General features: G+C 40.8%; 1 protein-coding gene across 2 annotated transcripts; it reads right to left on the minus strand.

Annotated features, from left to right (window-relative positions):
- Positions 1-7,329: 7,329 nt before the first annotated feature.
- Positions 7,330-20,433, minus strand: s100w (S100 calcium binding protein W). Of its 2 annotated transcripts, none has more exons than XM_076279351.1 (3): positions 20,267-20,433; positions 8,939-9,087; positions 7,330-7,657 (listed from the first exon to the last, which is right to left on the minus strand). In XM_076279351.1, exons 1-3 carry the CDS (start codon positions 20,370-20,372, stop codon positions 7,490-7,492), a joined length of 423 nt encoding a protein of 140 aa, XP_076135466.1. In that variant the 5' UTR covers positions 20,373-20,433; the 3' UTR covers positions 7,330-7,489. The 2 variants fall into 2 exon arrangements, with proteins under 2 accessions (XP_076135466.1, XP_076135467.1); XM_076279352.1 differs by lacking the exon at positions 20,267-20,433 and adding an exon at positions 10,249-10,329.
- Between the last annotated feature and the right edge of the window lie 1,255 nt (positions 20,434-21,688).

Raw genomic sequence — 21,688 nt, forward strand, 5'->3', positions numbered from 1 at the left:
CACTTTAATGTCTGTATGTGGTATGTCTGTATATTTTTATTTTTTATTGTCTATGGCTATGTCTATGTCTAAAGTATGTCTATGTCTGTATTTAAAGTATGTCTATGTCTGCATGGGAAAGTAAGAAACGAAATTTCAATTCTTTGTATGACCAGTGCATGTAAAGAAATTGACAATAAAGCCGACTTGACTTGACTTGACTAAAGCAGACACAGATCCTGACCAAATACACTCAGTGACCACAGTCTAGCCATAGAAAAGGGCAGACTAAGAAAATCCTGGTTGCTAAGAGCTATGTGGTCACTGCCTAACAGGTGAGGTTGAGACTGAGGTGCATTTTCTTCTTCACCGTGAGAAATATACAACAGTACATAAGTCATACATTGACAGGCTTACAAGCCTAATCCCAGGGTTTAGAAGAACAAGAAATAATGGCAGTCTTACTCGGACAGCAGGGACAGACAGCAGATCTTGCTGCCAAATACGTCACCAAATGCCATAAGGCAAGGGACAGTGGTTAAATAATTAAATAATTATTACTTTTATATGGCACCTATATGATTACACAGACAAACACCATACAGTACATGCACGCAAACACACACACAAACACCATACAGTACATGCACGCAAACACACACACACGCGTGCGCGCGCGCACACACACACACACACACACACACACACACACACACACACACACACACACCAGTTTGTTTGTTAATCTTGGATGCGTATCTATTTGCCATGTACTGTATTCCAAGCATTCTCTATGTAAATGTGTCTAAATGTTCTGCTTTGGCAATGCAAAAATATTTGTCATGCTAATAAAGCTCACTTGAATTGAATTGAATTGAGAGAGAGAGAGAGAGGCATTTCGCCATTACGGAGGTAAGTGCAACTGGTCTGTGGTTCAGGTCAGAGGTGCAGGGTCTCTTGAGAACCGGAATGATTAGATGTTCTCCAGAGGTTGGGGACAGTGCCGGCCCGAGCCTTTTGGGGGCCCTAAGCAGAATTTGATTTGGGGGCCCCCTCCCACAACGCACACTCTTAAAACGAATGTGTTGAAAACAACGCAACTTGCCTTGTTTTAACACATCTCTGTGTCCAGATAGGGACCACACAAGTTTGTGTTGTTTCCTTTTTAAATTTGTTGCACAAAATGTGTTGAAAATAGCACAACTTGCGTTGTCTTTTTAACACATCTCTGTGTCCAGATAGAGACAACACATTTTAAGAGTGCAGAGTCACCTGTGCTTGGCAATAATTGACAACTTCACACTATAATGTCATATTATAAATTAATACAGTGAGGTTATGTATTAATAGTGACTGATTATGAACTACTGTCCCCCTGGACACAGATGCATAAGGACTCGGTAGGCTCATTCAGTAATCCATCCTTGCTCACATGCCAAAAATGTTTTGGGGCTCCGCTCTAGACTTCTGGCCCCATGTGCTTGGTAAACCAATGTATTAGTTGTTATTTACACCAACCCTGTCACCTTTTAATCTTAGAGGGTAATAAAATCACAGATTTATTTGAAACATTCATATTCAAAGTGAAGCACTAAGGGTGGTTTACTGAAGTTGAATTGACAAATAACAAAATACAACAGCATTTGTATTTGTTGTAAACAAGTACATCCGTTTAATGACTTGTTTTTCAACAGATTTGCAGAACAAATCCTTAAATGTGCATTAAATGAGCAATCTTCAACTACAAAATAAAACCAAAATAGACAAACATTAATAATCAAAAATAAAATGTCCCAAAAAATAGATACTTATTCCTACTTCGTTCCTGGCTTTCAGGTATCTGCAACTCTGCAGTGGACGAACCTGCAATGATTAAATAAATACATAAATAAATAAAACAAAAACTATGTTAAATGTGTCATGTCATATTAACAGGCTATGTAACCATTTGCCATCAAGAAAACCTCACCTTCTGTGTCATCAGCCATGGAGGCAGACACTTGATGAGGTAGAGTTAGGTAGTGGTAGAGATGTGCTCCAAAGTACTTCAACAGTGTCTCTGAAAAAATATATATTGCATAAGTGCATATTTGATCGAGCAGAATGAGTTTATTTTTATATCATTACTTACACTTATCAACAAGCAATTCCACATGTAACAATTCATATTCTATTGGTAAATGAGGCATAATCAAAAGTAACGCTTAACATGGTGATCTACTGCAGCCTAAATATTAGGGTAGCACCGCTACATCACTTGCCACTATCTTAATCAAATGTAAGTTTATTTCCATCACATAAGTCTCCCCACCCAACATGGTAGGCTATATTTTCTCAAACACTACCATCTCTCTCCAAAGATCTTAGAGCGCACGTACTGTTCCATCTTTGCCTATGAATCTGGAACGTTACCGATGCCCAGAGTCGCGCTAGTTAGTGGGTTGGGACTGGGAGCCTGGGCTTAGCCTGCTGTTGCTATCAGACTTACCACTATGTCACATATTATAGAACAGTAATAAACTATCAACACTTTCAGGTGCGAAATCAGAAACAATCCCTCTGTGGTAAATTTGCCTTCAGCTACGTTTTCATGTAGCTCCATGTCCACTTCAGTCAGCTAGCTAACTTTAATGTAGAACATAAGCCCACCTATGGCTAGGGTACATGCTTGATTGAACATCCAAAACAATCCCAATATCCTTGACATCTGAAATACACCTAGATAAATATTAATGGGAGACATTTCTCTGTTGATGGCGGGGATTTAGCTCTGGTGATGGCTTATATTAGATCATGACAGCTAGCTAGCTACCTCAAGCACAAAACATACTGTAAATAATCATGCAAACATACCTGTATCTTGCTCGTTTTTCTCCTCCTGTGTCATTTTCTTCTTTCTGTTTTCGGCACCAAACGGAATACGTCCTTTTTTGTGACTTTTCTTAACATTACCGTCTCTTCCGATTTTTGAACTTGATGCAGTGTCTGCACGAATTGTCTATGCACCCGAGGTGTCTGTCTAGTTTGCGCGTGACTCAAAGGCTGGCAGACACAGTAGATGTAGGCAGGTATATTGATCATGAAATCAGAATTTTCTTGTTTTGAATTATTAATTGTTTCATTTATTAATTCATTGATGTCACTTGTTTACATAATTTATTATGTAAAAAAAAAGAAAGAAACTCGATTGGGGGCCCCAAGCAGCCACTTAGTTCGCTTATGCCTCGGGCCGGCCCTGGTTGGGGATGTCTGAAAGGAATGACTCACAGTAGAGGGAGAAAAGGAGGTGAAAGTCCTAGGGCACACGTCATGAGCAGCCTACCTGTGATCCATCCGGTCCAGGTTTATTCAACAGTATTAGCCATACCCATACATTTACAGTCATTTGTTACCACTTGACATGCTGACCATGCAGTTACAGTTACAGTTTCAGTCAAGTCCCACCACTCAGCGGCCATATTGCAACGCTTTTTGGGCACTTATCGGGCATGTATTTGCACAACTGCGCGTGCGCAATGCTTCACAAATCACGACACCAACCTTGCTCCAGCTGCGAGATCACACCACATGATTGGCACTGTTACCACCACGCCCGGGTGCAAGCGTGGCTCTGTAGCATTTATCCCAATCTGTGATGGGATTGAAAAGTGTACAACAAAACACGTGTCAATGGCTTCTCACGACTGTTTATTCTACCAGAAATGTGGATTTTCAAATGCATACATTGTTCCAGACATATTCATTCAGCTTCATGAAATCATTAACCATAGCACCATAGGTCATTAACTTTTACTTACACTTGAACTGCATTTCAGATTTAGTAAAAAAATAAAGAAAATACATTGGATTTGTATTCACCTAGCATTAAACTATGAATAAGTATCCACATAGCATTACACTATAAATAAGTATCCACATAGCATTAACTATAAAGAAGTATCCACATAACATTAACTATGAAGCTTAGAAGCTTTCATGAACTCATATTTAACCTGTTCTAAGTGAATGTTCTTAAATGCATCTCATAACATAAACCCATATAGGCCTACTTTAAACAAATACTTTCTAATGACCATTATCTCTTAACACTATCAGGTATTTTACAATTCAGTCACCACTTTATAAACACACCTGAACATGCATCTCATAATTACATAAATTTTGCCACGATATGCACGCACGTTTTTTGTAGCCTATGTGCACTCGTGTATAGAGCTAATCATCTCTCTCTAGTATGCATTGACACTGTGAAGGCTTTAATAACAAACTTCGCGTGACAGTGCATTACATCATATCTTTTCTAACACATACTTAAACAAACTCCTAAACACATCTTTTGTACCTTAACCTACAAGTTATTTGACATAAAACTTGCATTTTTACCAACCTGTGATGGGATGGAAGTGTACAACAAAACACGTGTCAATAGACCTCTGAAGTTCGCCTACAAAAAAGCTGCCATCTTTGACATCCGGTATCTGGCGATTTTTCCTATGGGAAAATAACATGGGGATTTTGAATAATCGCACCTGTTAAAGTCTCGTGGGGATGAAAAAGTCTGAAATGCAGACGTTTTCCTGAACACACTTTTGTCCTCTGCCTTCGAGTGGATACTGTGATCTCCGGTAAGTGAAGGCGGCACACTTAGATTTTTGCTACTCCAGACCTAACTTGCAATGCAATTTGCCATAGGTAGTTAGCTTCAATTAACAACCGGATCTCCTTATATGGGCAAAGATGGCCGTTTTGGATCTTTTTTGTAGGCGAACTTCAGAGGTCTATCAAAGATTGTTAAGGCGGAGCAAGATACTTCATCAGGAGCCACTTCCAGGAACCCGGATCGCACGAGGGGGGGGTCAAAATCCCCCTTTACGCAGAGCAGAGGCAGCGACTGCTCCATTGAAGTCTATGGGCATAGCTCAGAATTTTACCACATATGCTAAGGTCTTAGTTCTATAGAGTTAGGAATGTGAATTTCGGGCACGTTTTCATGATCCTCAAACCCTTGTGAACATTTCAGGTACATTTTTAGCATTTTTGAGCATTCCAGTCTGGAGAAAATCGACTTTATATCAGGTGTGCGCCGGTTATTTATGCCGCTGCTGTTGGCGGTTTGCAACGTACGCTCATCAATACGTCATCGACACGCCTCTTTATGCAGACAGGATTCGATCCCCATTTCGCGCCCATAGACATGAACTACGACGAAGTATCTTGCTCCGCCTTAACAATCTTTGGGTCTATGGCTTCTCACGACTGTTTATTCTACGATCGAGCCATTACCCACGTTGTAATCCCATCACTCTGGGAGCGCCCTCTAGTGGTCTGGATACATCTCGGTTTATTGTATTCACAATAACAGAAAGAAAATGAACTAATGAAATATAAAATGCTTTAAAACAATTCGTTTCTTTTTAACCAACTTTGGTATTGCTTTGTAACATTTTATAAAATGTAAATACTAAGAAAATAAATGAATTTAATTAACTGTTTGTGAATCTTTGTGTTGTGTTGTGCGCAAGGCCATAGTCGTGATGTCAACATTGGGGGGGACCAAATCTGTGGTGGGGTCTGAGGGACCCCCAAACAGAATTTCAATACATTTCCTACCATGCAAAACTATTATTAAAAATCACAAACAAGTCGTTAGTTAGGTCAGTCAATTAGGTTATTCCAAACTTTTGACGGACATACAGTAGGCATGGCATGGATGGATTATGAACCCCTGGACACAGATGCCCCCCCTGGTGAGTTTTGTGAAAAGAGAAGGGTAGAGAAGAAGCAACTTCACTGGTCCATCCCTGGACCCGTGACTCCATTTGTGTTCAAAATGTATACTTTAAAAGAAATTACAAACTAGAGTATCTTATGATAACCTCTATATTACACAGAATGTGGTTCTTTAATTATTACTTACACCTGAAGATTTTTTTAAACTAAGGCTTAGACCCATAGGTTTGGAGCCTAATAAGATTTTGTCTTTTAATTTAGATTTTATTATGCTGGCGGCTAATCACACAATTTTAACGTAGTTTGAAAGGGACAGGATTCAGGAATAGGCTACTAAGACAGGCCCCTCTTCTGTCTGACTCACCTCATATTACCCCTGTATGCATTAAAGACTGCCTTCTGACAGAAATGACGTTTTGTGCCAGCATGTAGAAACACTAGGCCTACTACAGCCATTAATTGGTGAATGGAGGTGCAAATTCCTTTCTTTGGTTATTGTCCGCGATTCACATTAACTGTAGGCGTATTGTAAACGTTGCCACATTTGATCACGTTTTGCCTGAATGGATGCGCGATTGAGTGCGCATCTAAATAATATGCAAGATGCAACAATCATTTCTAAGAGGCCTATACACGGTAATTTCTGGCATTACTACTAGCATATGAATGCATTATTTATGTTGAAAGAAATGACACAGGTTTGCACAAATTCATCATTTAAAATAAAACGTTTCACTTTCGCTATCATTGCGAGAATAGGCTACAATGGAAAATGTTCCCTTTCAGTCTGATTGGGTACAAACATGTATGGGATTTCCTTAGCCTGTGCTACACCTTTCCAAGAAGTTTTGTGAAAATTGTAGGCCTACCGATAGCTTTTGCGGTATTGTTGACAGCCCTACCTCACCACAGTAGGGTGCAGTAAATGGAAGCTTTTGATAGCGCACGCCACTAACGAAAAACGGAAAATCACCAGGACAAACCACTCAGGGGTGTAGGCTACTCTGGAACCATAGGTCACTAATTTGTGCGTTATTTACGTTTAATTACATTTCAGATACGTGTTGGTTTCCTAGTATAGCGCTTTATTCTTTCTTTATTTTTCTATGTCCAAATATTGGGGGGGACATTTTGGTCATATTTGAATATTGGGGGGGACACGTCCCCCTCAATGTCTATGGTGACTACGGCCCTGGTTGTGCGTGAGACGTGCATGTATGTAAGACCAGAGTGTTGTGTGCTAAAGCAACCCTTTACAGCACCATGTATTCACTATGTCAACTATTGGTGGCTGAAGAGGCGGAATATGTGTAGACGACTGCCATGTTTGCGTTACAAACTAACCCCATACATTTCTATGGGATATACTAACCCCATACGTTTCTATGGGAGATACTAACCCCATACATTTCTATGGGAGATACTAACCCCATACATTTCTATGGGAGATTCTGTGCTGTGTCTCCTCATTAGAAAGTCTCTGGTTACACTAAGCAGTTCAAAACCCATCTCCATATGTACACAAACTGCACACTTACATACTAAAAGTATATACATTTTACTGACAGAAAGTATTTTGTATCATACATTACTGGAACTAGAAAGACTCACACATTCTTTCACTTGCAATGTTGCATTTATTGTAAACTACATTTCGGCCCTTAGACCTCTGTCATGTTATCATAAATTACAAAACACCTTTTTAAAGATATCCCAAAACAGGTTTGACATGACACTGTAATCTTACAGTATGTACATCTTTGTGTCTGCCCGCCTGCTGTCACTCATTATCCTTCTTCTTTCCTTTGCCCTTGCCCCTCTTATGGCGATACACTCCGCGGGCCAGAAGCCCCACCATCATGCCAAACTCACGGAAGTTCACTTCACCGTCGTGGTTCTTGTCCAGTTTGCTCATGGCCTCCTGAATGTCCTCTGGGTCAATTTTTCCCTGTGGGGTGCAGGAGGAGAGAAGCATTAGTCACTCATACAGAGACTTTACAAATAATACAGTAAGTCACTCATACAGAGACTTTACAGATAATTAGTCACTCGTACAGAGACTTTACAGATAATTAGTCACTCGTACAGAGACTTTACAGATCAGTGGTGCAGGAGGAGAGAAGCATTAGTCACTCATACAGACACTTTACAGATAATTAGTCACTCATACAGAGACTTTACAGATAATTAGTCACTCGTACAGAGACTTTACAGATCAGTGGTGCAGGAGGAGAGAAGCATTAGTCACTCATACAGAGACTTTACAGGTAATTTGTTGAAATTCCAGTTCAGTCTTTAAACTTGCTGTTGAACTAATACTTAACATCACCTTAGCCAAAACAAACCCCTAACCATAACCATAACATGCGTTGTTATTACCAAACAGATATAGTCTGTTACCATAACAGAATAGTTGGTAATCTGAGCATCTGCAGATAGTCTATAGGAGACTATCCATGTAAATTATGACCCAGATGGGTCACTTGTGTAAAATAATGTTTTGAAAGGTTTGGGATGTGATTGCATGTAAGATAAAGCTCAGAAGGTTGCCCTCAGTTTTATTAGTCATACTTCAACACACACGTTTACATGTCTTAAAACCTGGCTAAATTCTCTCATGCTGATAGTATGCAGAGCTTGCATTCTGGGCCAATTTGCCAGCATTACCATCGTGAATTACCCACTGAACGGAGCCAAAAATCAACAAGCAACCTGTGCTTGCTCCCCCTCCAAGCTTCCAGTAGCGTTGCCTATCATGTGCTCCACGATGGAGGCCCAGTGTGTCACCGTCTGTAGTGACCAATGGCAGTGGGGGACACACGTGGTGGCATGGCGCATGACGGCATGGCATGATGCCACACTGAAAGGGAGCTCGCTGTCCATTGCTCTTTGGGTCAGGACAGGGACAGGGACAGGGGCAAAAGGAACAGGGGCAAAAAGGGGCAGGGGCAAAAGGAACAGGGGCAAAAAGGGGCAGGGGCAAAAAGGGACAGGGGCAAAAGGAACAGGGGCAAAAAGGGGCAGGGGCAAAAGGAACAGGGGCAAAAAGGGGCAGGGGCAAAAGGAACAGGGGCAAAAGGAACAGGGGCAAAAAGGGGCAGGGGCAAAAAGGAACAGGGGCAAAAAGGGGCAGGGGCAAAAGGAACAGGGGCAAAAAGGGGCAGGGGCAAAAAGGGGCAGGGGCAAAAGGAACAGGGGCAAAAGGGGCAGGGGCAAAAGGGTCACCCACCTGGAACTCCGGGCTGGCCAGCTCCTTCTGTAAAAGCTCAGCGAGCTCGGCCTGGCTCAGCTGGTGCTTCTTGTCGTCCTTCCCGGCGTACTCCTCATACACCTCCACCAGGGACATGATGGCCTGCTCCAACCTGCTCCGAGACATGTCTGAGAGAGAGCCAGAGAAGACAAGAGGCATTTGGCATTAGCATTGCGTACGCTTCATTTGGAAGCAGTGGTTCGGTATGGCATCGAGACTTGAACTGTAAAATGTGGGACACATTTTTTCTTTTCTTGAGAGTAAAGAATGACTGAATGCTACACATTTCTGTGCCATTAGCAGATAGCGAACTGGGCTAGAAAAAGTATGTCACTTTATGTAGATTTTGCACATTCTTGCATGCCTTAACCTGCAACTTTCCTGCCTAAATAAAGAACCACACAAAACTCATTCCATGTTAGGGAATAAGTTACGATCTGATAGTCTGAGAGAAGTGCCCACTAAAAATTGACCATTTGTAACTCAGGGAGATGGGGTCACTCGGGGAATAAAAATAAAGCACGCACATCGAAGTTCTACAATCGGGCGCTGGACGAAATGAGCATGACAATATGAGTAAAGAAGGTCCACCACAACAGTATCGCAACAGTACTTTTTACTGATCAAGGGCTCACGCCCGGAACGACAAGTAAAAATACTATTGGGAGCTAACTGGTGTGGCGGAGTCACTGGGGCTCATGCAAATAGCATGCCTCTCATTGCAATTAAGGTTTCTGGCTGAATGCTGAAGTGTATGAATGTGACTGATCATTGACTAGAGTTCTGTCAAGAGTTCTGGGAGGGGCATCACTGTGAAATATTGTCCAAAAACATGACAAACCTGCAAAGAATGTATGGGCGCTGTAAATTATCAAACCACCTAAATTAAACTCAATTAAACTAGCTAATTAATCAATTAAACCCAAAGTGCCGACAGCCAAATTGAGCATGCCAGCAGGAATTCAAACAAGTTAAAACACAGTTCAAAACCAATATCCAAACATAAACAAACATGTAACATGTTACTCCTTAACAAATGCAGTTTCTCTTTTTTTGTTCAACAACAAAGCAGTTTAATAACAAGGAGAAGGGACAAATTCCATATCCAGGCCCTGTTGTTAGGGCTAAAAGTATTAACATACACCATAGTTTAGTCAAAAGCCTTTATTTGTTAGGGCTAAAAGTATTAACATACACCATAGTTTAGTCAAAAGCCTTTATTTGTTAGGGCTAAAAGTGTTAACATACACCATAGTTTAGTCAAAAGCCAGTTAATGTGCTCTACTCACCTGCACTTGAGTCTGATTTTTGACGAGTACTGAAAGAAGAAGCATGAATGAAGTGAATCAGAGGAAGACCTCTATTTAAGGATATGGGGAATTCCAGTTACCCACCCACACACTAAAGGGTGTTACCTCATGCTTGTTTGTGCCTGAGCACACTGTTGTCAACTACTATTACCCCGATGATCTTCACAATGAATGAAAGATGGAAAGGTCAGAGCAATTTGATAGATAATGGAAATTCACCTCAGCATAACAGATCCTAACAGCTATATGTGTGTGTGTGTGTGTGTGTGTGTGTGTGTGTGTGTGTGTGTCTCTCTGTTTTTGTGTGATGGCATGGGTGTGTTTGTGTGTCTGTGTGTTTGTGTGATGGCGTGGGTGTGTTTGTGTGTGTGTGTGTGTGTGTGTTTGCGTGTGTGTTTGCATGTGTGGAGCTAAACAGTTGAAATCCCAGGGCATGCTGAAAATGGGCAGTTTGAGTCACACTGGCCGGGCTGTTCCACATTACAGCAGCTCCACCTTGTAGGCACAGCCCACTGTTACATAACTGACCACATTACAGCAGCTCCACCTTGTAGGCACAGCCCACTCTTACATAACTGACCACTATTTTCCATCTCTCCCTCTCTCTGCGCCTGGCTGTCCCTCTCCCTCTGTCCCCTCCCCTCTTCCCTTGACTTGTCATTAACCCAAAGATATGCTGCTTGTTGTTGCATTTAACTCATGTGTACATACATTATGTCCATTCATTCACAATTAAATGAATGGATTATGATTAGTGTTTTATTCAAATGAGGAGCAAACATGGGTGCTTTTTGTGATTTGTCTATGCTCCTTTTTGCTGTTATACCTTTAGACCCCTCAAATTACCACAACTACCATTATTATTACCACTGCATCACATCTCTCTCTCTCTCTCTCTCTCTCTCTGTGTGTGTGTGTGATGTTGCCAAGGTGATTGACAGGTTGTTTGGGCTGTTGTTGTTACTCTGGTACAGTCGGCCTATGCCTCACAACAGCATCTGCCCTTATTATAATCCCTGGCTTTATGTGTCTGCCTATCCAGATTTCAAAACATGAAACAAAAGACAGAATATGTCACCTGATGGTAACACAACTGCTCATGAAGAAAGAAGCTGAAAAAAAGCTTATGAAGACTGTCAGATCAGGTGAACAGGCAAACAGATCAGGTGAACAGGCAGGTTAAGGCATGAAATAGATTTACCACATACCACAGATGTACCTGTACATCCTCTCCGCAAACATAAATCACGCTTACGAGGGGGTGCTGTGGCGCAGCAGGCTACAGAGCTCATACCATATACGGGTCCAAGTGCCCACGGGGACCCAGGTTCGAATTCGACCTGCGGTCATGTCACGGTCCCACCCCATCTCTCTCTCCCACTCACTTCCTGTCTCACTCTTCACTGTCATATACAAATAAAGCCAAAAAGCCCAAAAAATATACTTTAAAATAAAAAAATAAAATAAATAAATCACGCTTGTCAATTTGACTCCATCCCCTACTCTTACAACTTTTGTGTATGCATATGTGCATGCCTGTGTGTGTGTGTGTGGGTGTGTGTGCATGCCTGTGTGTGTGTGTGTGTACGTGTGAGTGTGTGTCTGTGCGTCTGGATGTGTGCGTGTGTGTGCATGCGTGTGTGTGCATACGTGTGTGTGTGTGTGTATGTCAATTTGTGAGCTGTGAGCGAGTCTAGAGCAGAAAAACCTATTTAGCAGGCAGAAGTGTCCCAGCCCGGTGTTTAGGATGCATCGTAGCCAGGTAGCCTATCTATGCCCTGCTGTCGATTAGCGAATGTAACATTGTGACTAACTAACTTAGCAGGGCTGCCAACTTTTCAAAAAACCTTGGAGTGAGATTTGGTAGGTTGCCGCATACACAGCACACTTTTGCTTGGCTCATTCAGCATACTGTACGTGCAGATGTGGTCAGTGGTAATTTAAGTTCAGATAATCTAAGATAAGATAGTTATCTTGGTCATTGTAATGGCCATATACAATACCTTATTATTATCTGCAGGTGTGTGACTTTGACTTACGTGCACGTGGCTGCAAATTGACTTTTAATTTGTTATTTTAAAATATGGATGTATGGTGGTTAGAAGTATAAATATCAATTAGAAACCTAAATATATTTATAATTATTCATTTGCAAACAAATAACTGGCGTCAGTGACGTCTTTGACATGAAGATCCCCGGAACTATGCTTCTACTAGCATACTACCACAGGTCGAGAGGTGTAGTTGTAACTACACAACTTTACGATAGTGGTTGCGAACGTTCGTTGCTATTATGGTTTTGGGAAACACTAACGAAGTGTAACGATGCATTGGACTATGTAAGTTCCACCACCATAGTTCAAACTATCGTTTGGGAAACAGTTTTGTCGTACTTACATAGTTTCAACCATGTTAGTTGCTAACATAGTTAGCTTTTGGGAAACGCACCCCTGATGTCTGATGTGTGATCAGTGGAATATGGGGAGGGAAGTGAAGTGGCAGTGTTTTTTTTGCGCGTCTGCAGAAGTCAGCCAAATATGAATGTAATTCTGCGGCATAAAGCAGATGTATTTGTTTATTGTGCAGAAAAATAAAAATGACATGTAAAGCAGTCAATTGTCTACATTGCAGTCAAGAAGTAGGGCAAATTAATTTACGAAACCAAAACATGGGTCATAGTTGTCTAAGCCTCTATAGCGTAGCCTGTTAAAAACGTCGCTAGATAGTAGCCTATTAAATCGCCAACAACATTGTTTTCTGCAAAAGCCTGCCCAAGGCTACAGATTAATTCTGAACAGTTATTTCGTTACCACCGTGTAGTCAAACCTTAAGCCATACCCAAGTAGCCTAAATCGAGGTAATGTTTAATTATGCATGATTTATTTTGTTATTGAATTTGTAGGCTGGGATTCCTCTTGGCAACAATTATGTTTAATGGTAGCCTCCTGCTTTTTCAGAAGGGGCGACAGGCAGGCTACTGACAGAGCGATGTACAGTGGCAGAGCGACACACAGTGGCTGAAAGTGGTACTAAAGCTTCACGCAGCTTCACGCCTCGTAATGCGCGACTGAAGTGGCCATTTGAAAGCAACGCCCACTGTACATGCCATAGCTTCCTTTTTCAGGACAGTCTGGGCTACCTATATGTGAGAAAGTATGATGTGATAATATTTGCATATGTCTTATGTCACGTTTTATATCAAGAAAAGTGTCTCATTTGCTGATGAGTACTCCATGAGGTTGTTTTTTAGATTTTATTGGGGTACAGCAGTTAAAAGGGTCTGACGCCCCTGGTAGGTCGATTTTGAGGTTCAAAAAGAGAACATGTCTGGGGATAAGAGGATGTCTGGTCACCCTACAGATAAACTTATCACGTGAGAGTGTGTGAATGAGTGAGTCTCACGGCCAATGCGTCAGAGTTGGCAGTCTAGACTTAACTCCTGTTAGTATGGTCAGAAAATAATGGGATGGCAGTCGAAAGAGACAATTACAGTGCTGTTATCAATTTGCTCAGTATAACCGTGTTTATGTTTCACAAATACACCAGCAATCAGACTACCCTCAAAACGTTATTTTACCTATGGACATAACATTAAGCAGGTGTAAGATTAACGTTCCTGCAGTAAAAATCAAGCATGTCCGATAAACATTCTCAGGTTTATTTCCGCTGGGAATTACATTTCACCTGAAAATCATCTTACCATGAATACACAAGCCACAAAGAAAAACAAAATTTTTCTGTATAGTCTTGTCGGGCTACATGCCCACCAAGTTTCCTGTGCCCCGGTGAATCGTTGACCAAAAATTCAGGAAGTTGATGACAGAAAAAAAGAAAATCCCTAGCGATAGTCATAATTATAGGTATGAGTTAAAACCTGTCTAGCGATGGTCATAATTATAGGTATGAGTTAAAACCTGTCTAGCGATGGTCATAATTATAAGTATGAGTTAAAACCTGTCTAGCGATGGTCATAATTATAGGTATGAGTTAAAACCTGTCTAGCGATGGTTATAATTATAGGTATGAGTTAAAACCTGTCTAGCGATGGTCATAATTATAGGTATATATGAAATGCTGCTTTAAAATCTTGCCCCCAGGGCAACGAGTCTGTCTGGTGCCCCCAGGGTGCAGCACTGAGATAGAATATCGCAACGCGTCTGTCTGGCCAAGGTATCTAACTCGATTTTCTGAAATGTAAACCTATGCATGTAGAAACAGAACCCCCCCCCCCCCAACTCCCATGATTTCATCCCCACCCTATCACCTGAAGTTCCCTGCAAGTATTTCTTCTTTCTTCCAAGACCGCCAGCAGCTCAACCAGTTCATCCACAGCCTATAATGTCTCTAAAACTAAGGCCTTACCTTATCTGATCATTTGCATGTTCTTTAAAGTGTGTGTGTGTGTGTGTATGTGTGTGTGTGTTTGTGTGTGTGTGTGTGTGTGTGTGTGTGTGTGCCCACACACTCAGAACAGATCTAGGATGGATAATCATAAGGAGAATCATAAATGGTCACACAAGTGCTCTCTTTAAGCAAGCACATTCACAGACCTCATGTCAACTGTCAGACCTGGTAGATTATGTTCTGGATAGTTTAATTAAAACATGGCAAATATTATGTATCACATTAAGCTCCATTAAGATTCAAGTCAGTCACTGACAAACAAGGGCTAAAATCCTAAAAAGATAGTATGGGAAGACTGTAAAAAATGAAGCAAATACAAACTGCAGATCCTCTATGAAATCCACAGAGATTCCCCTCTGCTCACAGGTGCTTTCTGCTAACTGATCAAATGCACTTCCTGTCAATCAGACGCACACTTGCCTTTTAATGTGTCAATCATTCAACTTTGTGTCTTTTATGTCTTTTAATTATTCTGTACTTTATACGTTTATGCTTTTATTTGCTTTTTTTTATAGGCTGACACCAGACATAATTTCACTGCATTTCTTACTTCAGTAACTATATGCATGTGACAATAAACTTCCTTGTATCCTTGTATCCTTGTTTATGCAAAGCACATTAAATTGCCCTTGTTTATGAAATGTGCTATATAAACTTGCCTTGCTTTGCCTTATTACTGCGAAAGGTGTGATCAGAGAGGATTGAAGCGGAGCAGTCAGTAATCCAGGATCTTTAAAGTGATGGGTGTGTCAAGTCATTCAGCAGAGGGATTGGTTCAAAATGTATACTGCAGAATAAAGGACACACACACACACACACACACTCACACACAGGGATTACTCAAAAATATTTACCTCTGTAAAATAAAGGTCAAAACACACACACACACACACACACACTACTTAAAAAGAAATACCTCTGTAAAATAAAGGTCAAAACACACACACACACACTACTTAAAAAGAAATACCTCTGTACAATAAAGGTCAAAACACACACACACACACACAGGGATTACTTAAAAATGTAATCACACCTCACCTCAACTCACCTAAAATCTATTTCTTTTTTTAGTTTTCTTACTGTCCATGACAACCTCCGTAACTAATCCCATCTGTGTTTCTCACAGATACAAAAGCATCTCCTTTCATCACCAATTGTGATGAAAAGGGAAATACGATGTGAAGAGAATGTTTTTTGAGGTGAATGAACTATCTGATTTACGCACATGAGCATATTTAGACAGACACACACAGACAGACAGACAAACCCACATACACTGGAACAAACATTAAATATATCAGTGTTGTTCTGACATGTTTAAACTCCCTCTGCACTGCAAAACAGTCTGTGGGTGATTTATTATCAGATATGGAGCCGGACTCAGTTGCTTTGGTGGATTCTCAAATCATCATTAATGTTTGCACAACAGTTCAAGTTCAAGTAGTTTATTGTCATACTCATAAAAGGACTTATAAGTAATGAAATTATTTATGTTCAAGAGCCAGCTCAACTTTAAAGAAAAAAAAACATATTACATTACAATTAAATAAAACAGTCTAGATTCGAACGAAACAACTTTGTTGTGTTCAAATAGTCATTCCGAATGAGTAATATATTTATCTAATTGAATTATGTAAGGTAAGCGTATATACTGTGAAAAAAAGGAAAAGAGGGTTTGTCTAGACCACAAAACATGAAATTAAACAAACTCATGTTTTTCTTTCACACACAATGTTATGACGTTGAACTGACATATTTTGCCACAGCAATGAATTTATCCAACAGAAGATCATGTAAGATCAATATGAGGTACTGAATCAGGAAGGAAAATGAAGCCATTGGGCTCTATTTTGGCGATCTGAAATGCCTGGTCAGGTGTGTCCAGTTCATATTCGCTAATTTAATAGCGTGATTTTGTGATCAGAGGCCAGTTGCATTGTTCAAAAGGGTTGTTCCTACTGTATGTTTCTTAATCAGTCATGGGTGTGTTTTCGGCTTAACATACTGTAGGCCTACTTTAACCCAATAAGCCTTTAACAGCAAGCAGTGCAAAATCTAACAGTGAGTGCAGTCAGCTCATTTGAAGGAATCTGACTGCTTGCACGCCAGAACGTGTATGCAAGGGCGTTGTGCCTATAGCCTACAGTTAGGGCAGGCACAAGCCTGCCGGCCCAAAATCACAAGATATGTTTTTATTTTAAAGCAGTCTTCATTTCAACGCATTGTTATAAGCTAGGTCATCTTCATTTCAACGCATTGTTATAAGCTAGGTCAACGCATTGTTATAAGCTAGGTCATCTTCATTTCTCTCTCGGGTCTCCCTAGGCAGTTGCATTCAGCTGTTTGAGAGCTGGTGCTGGTTCTGATCTGCTATTGGCTGATCTCTGTTCAATAGGCGGGACTTAACCAGACTGCCTTTGGCAAAGCATTGGACAAATACGAATTAGTCAGTCACATGAAATTAACCCAAGGTAGCCTAATCACAGTTGTGTGCATTAAGCTCTAAGCTTTGTCAGGAATATCAATGGAAAGCTGACTGGGGTGGGGTAGTGTCTTCAGTAGCCCTAAGAACAACAGCTGGAAATGGAACATTATTCAAGATCGTTATGAACTATTTGTTAACACTGCAAGTAGCCTATAGCAGCCATCCAATGTAAATACTATGAAATTAGTGTAACGGAGTTGAATTGAACTAGCATGCTAGTTGCTTGTGTAAATCCTCACACCCCTAACCTCAAGAACGCTTCTAACCGCTGAGTTGGAAGCCTGGGCTTTTGGTTCAGTGGTTAGAGCGTTCGACTCCCATGCCGGTGTGTGTGGAGGTGGCGGGTTCGAGGGCCGTGAGCGGCGGACGAATTACGACCTCGGTTACAGTGGTGCCGTGACCCAGATGGGAGTGAGGATTTACAGAGGTGAGTGTAACGGAGTTGAACTGAGCTAGCGTGTTAGTTGCTCGTGTAAATCCTCACACCCCTAACCTTAAAGTGGAAATGAAGCAGTGAGAACTGTGGCCATTTTTTGGTTGCTTTTTCATTTTTGAAGATACATGGATTTTCATTAAACCTGAAATTCAAGTAATTTCACTGGAAAATTACATGTCAATAACAACTTTCGCCACTAGGGCGCGGCCATGTTTTAAAAATGCAGGCGCTACGTCATCAGAATGGTTAGCGTTTGTTCGTGGATGCTTTCACTATTGACCAGTGCTTTCACTGTTGACCAGTGCTTTCACTATTGACCAGAGCTTTCACTATTGACCAGTGCTTTCACTATTGGCCAGTGCTATTGGCCAGTGCTATTGACCAGTGCTATTGACCAGTGCTTTCACTATTGGCCAGTGCTTTCACTATTGGCCAATACTTTCACTATTGACCAGTGCTTTCACTATTGACCAGAGCTTTCACACTATTGACCAGAACTTTCACACTGTTGACCAGAGCTTTCACTGTTGACCAGAGCTTTCACTATTGGCCAGTGCTATTGACCAGTGCTTTCACTATTGACCAGAGCTTTCACTATTGACCAGAGCTTTCACACTGTTGACCAGAGCTTGAAGTGGATAAAAAAAGGTGCCGGTACTCATCATTCACAATCACATGTATTGTACGGTGTATCAATTCAGCGAATGTATCAGCTGGTATCGAGATATCAAATAGGCTATTATATTCTTAATTTTTACAGTGAATAAAAGATACTAAGATAATTTTGTGAAAGTGTGCTTACTGCTTAGGCCTATTTACAGACCTGCAAACTGAGAAGTGCTGAAAAAGGTTACATATTTGCATAGTAAACCCCTGTAAGGATCTGGGGGCATCCCCCAGAAGAAAATTTGGGGATTTTAACATATAAATAAAGCATTCTGTTGTACTCCGAGAAGAAAATAAAGGGGACAAAATGCCCAAACCAATGGTTGAAAACATTGAATTGCTTTTTTCAATTGATAAGACAGTTTTGTATATGAAACTTAACTATATTTCACTGTATTATCAATATCTGTAGCTTCATTGCTTCTAGGCATAATTCTAATTGCAGATGGCTTGCCATATCTGATGTTAAACCTTTAAATGTTAAGACAGCTTGCCATGGATGTGTCACAGGTTTAGTAGTCGTGGTTACGTCTACTAAACTATACTAAACGTTTACTATTTACCCCACATACGTGCTCCAGTCAACTGAGCGATAGCCAATGCTCCGTTCGCTTCATTACACTATCCCCAATCAACACACAAACCATCCAACACTCAAGCTACGAATAAATTTGAACAGGAAGGGAAGGGCCACTTAGCTCAATGTGGGGGGAAAGCTCCACACTTCTCTCCCCCCAGGCAAGGTGTGAGGGAGGTGTGGGTTCCCAAATTACTACATTCAGTTTTGAGAATTTCAATTCTGATCTGAGAAATGCACCAAAGCGACCAGATTCATAGTGTAGTTATTCTAAATACAAAAGTCTCTACTCACATACTTGTCATGTGGTGAATCTGAAGGAAGTTAGTGAGGAGTGCACAGTGGTGCGCTTGCTTTATGGAACAGTCACTTCACATATGTTACACATACAGCATATTTCTCACAGTTAGTCTCATCTTCAGTCAAAAGAACATCTTGTGCACCTGCCTAGACTCACAAACTTACTTATGAGGGTGTGTGTTGGCAGGATAAATGCATACTTTTGTGTGGGAATGCATTTCCAAATCTGATCATCTCATATCGACTTTATAACAACGAGAAACCTGACTGCATGATGCATTATTCATACCAGCAATAGTTTGTTAGCTCAGTAGGCCCTAATTTAAATGCTGCATAGGCAAAATTGTATGAAAGACTAATTAAAGCGGCTTAATTTTTTTGCCCATTACTTACACACTAAAAATGAATGCTTAAACCAAAGCCCCAAAACCTTAACTTCTTGTAACCATATTAAACACATCTCTGTTCTGCTTTGCTCTTTGTTTGCAGTTCTGCAACACGCTTACTGCAAACACTACACGTTTTTTACATCACACATTTCATTCAAAAATGAAATTTGTGCAATCATTGGGAAAACACTTCTATTCAAAATGCAAAACACATCTGGTAATTGGACATACGCACACATACACAGAAAACTGAGCACCAATCAGTCTGAGCCTTAGCACTACAAGTAGACCCCAGGTAAGTCATTGTGTACCTGTTCTATCTGTATCATTTCACAGTTGTGTGTGTGTACTTGCCCCTCAACTTCCCATTTCTAAAACATTTTCATCATGACTATTGAAAGTATTTGACCATCAACCATATGCCTGCATTAATATCTTCTGCAAGCTGACATTGAGAAGGGGTCAGTTCAAGGGTGGATATGGCACCTGGAGTTTTTTTTTTGGTTTAATTTTCTTTTGTTTACAGTAACTGTAGTACATTACAATAACTTCCAGTACTGCTTTTATTTTTCAAACTTGCAATTGTAAAACCACCACCAACTGTAAGCTGATTACAGGAGCATTTCTATTCTTGAGTGTCATAAAAGATTGTCAGAGAAAATGACAATAGCTACAGATAGTAAAGATCATAAATATCATGTGCAGATATCAGAAATATCACTTCTGTGATCACTTACTCTGAGTTAACATACTGTAGCCAGGTTCATCACTGAACCTCCTCCTCCTTGGTCTCTTGTAGTCTAGGTCAGTGACTAGTCTACACATGAAAACACATGCTGACATCTGCTGGTGTCAAAGTGGAACTTTGAAATGCTGAATGATCCACCCTGGGGGTCGTTTCTAGAAAGCATCGTTTGCTAACTTGCGTCGCAACCTTGGTAGTCCGCTCCACCGTTCTTGGATTTGGTGTTTCTAGAAAGGGTAGTTCGAACTCTCAATCGCAAACAAGGACGCAAAGTTTGGTCGTTTGAACTACTAGTCGCACTTGTGTCGTTCCTTGGTAGTTCCTGTTAGTGTCCGGAGCGCCTAACCAAAAATCACAACCGCCTAACCAAAATTTGCGAAGTGGATGTTTATCTCGTGACTCAATGATTGATCTATCCTGTAGCTTAATTTTGCTTTTAAGACACTGCTCCCCTACTTGGCTCATTCTTGCTATTTATGTTAATTAAAAGTATTGCCTTGATTTTAGTATTATAATCTTCACAGTCCCTAACAACAGTAGTGTTAAATGGTGTAGTGGCTAAAGCAGATGACTTGTTATCCCAACGTTGTAGGTTCGATTTTCTTATGATGTGAGATTGTCCTCTTGCTTCTCGCTACCTGCAGGTGAACTAGTGTGTGACACGTAGATTCAATTGTTTTTGACTGATGTATTGTACCTATGGTCTCTCGATGTAGAGTAACTATATACATAAATATGTATGGTCAAAACCTATTGTTGTGTCTCGTAGGCCTACTCTTACTCAGAGATGAAAAGAAGAGATAGGATGCGAACTCCGGCCGAGCGCGCAGTGCACTGACGCGCTGCCGTTAAGCCACGGGACAGTTGATAACCTATGGGATACCGAGGTATTTGTCCAGGCTATATATTTTTTCCAACAGATATTTAACACAAATAATGACTCATATTGGTCTGCTTAAGTTAACTGTTTTATATGCTTGCAATAGGTTTAGGTTTTGGCTGATGGCAATGACAATACCAGCATTAATCACTAAGTTTAGATTAGAAACATGTCGACATAGGCCGTGACAGAACATTTCTAGGGGGTGGGGTATTACACGTTGCCACTGTTTCCACCAATGATATGTATCGCTGCATCATCAACAACGTTGTTGGAACTATGGTGTTCGAACGTCGGAGGTAGCGAATTGCGACACAGGTACGATGCTTTCTGGAAACAGGTGTAACAGTGTCGTTGTTTGGTCGCAAGTTGCGTCGTACCATGGTGGTTGAGCAACGTCGTTGCTAACTTTTCTAGAAATGACCCCCAGTGATGTCATCAGAAAATATCTGAGGTTTTGTATTCAAAATAGAGAGAATTAAATAGAGTTTAGGATACTGCATCTCTGTTCAATTGAATGTAAATGTGCATTGT

Source organism: Alosa pseudoharengus, unplaced genomic scaffold (genome assembly GCF_046254945.1).
Source record: "Alosa pseudoharengus isolate Yale_2024_CS ecotype anadromous, Long Island Sound unplaced genomic scaffold, YU_APseudo_1.1 YU_APseudo_1.1_scf_12, whole genome shotgun sequence".
Classification (NCBI taxonomy): Eukaryota; Metazoa; Chordata; class Actinopteri; order Clupeiformes; family Clupeidae; genus Alosa; species Alosa pseudoharengus.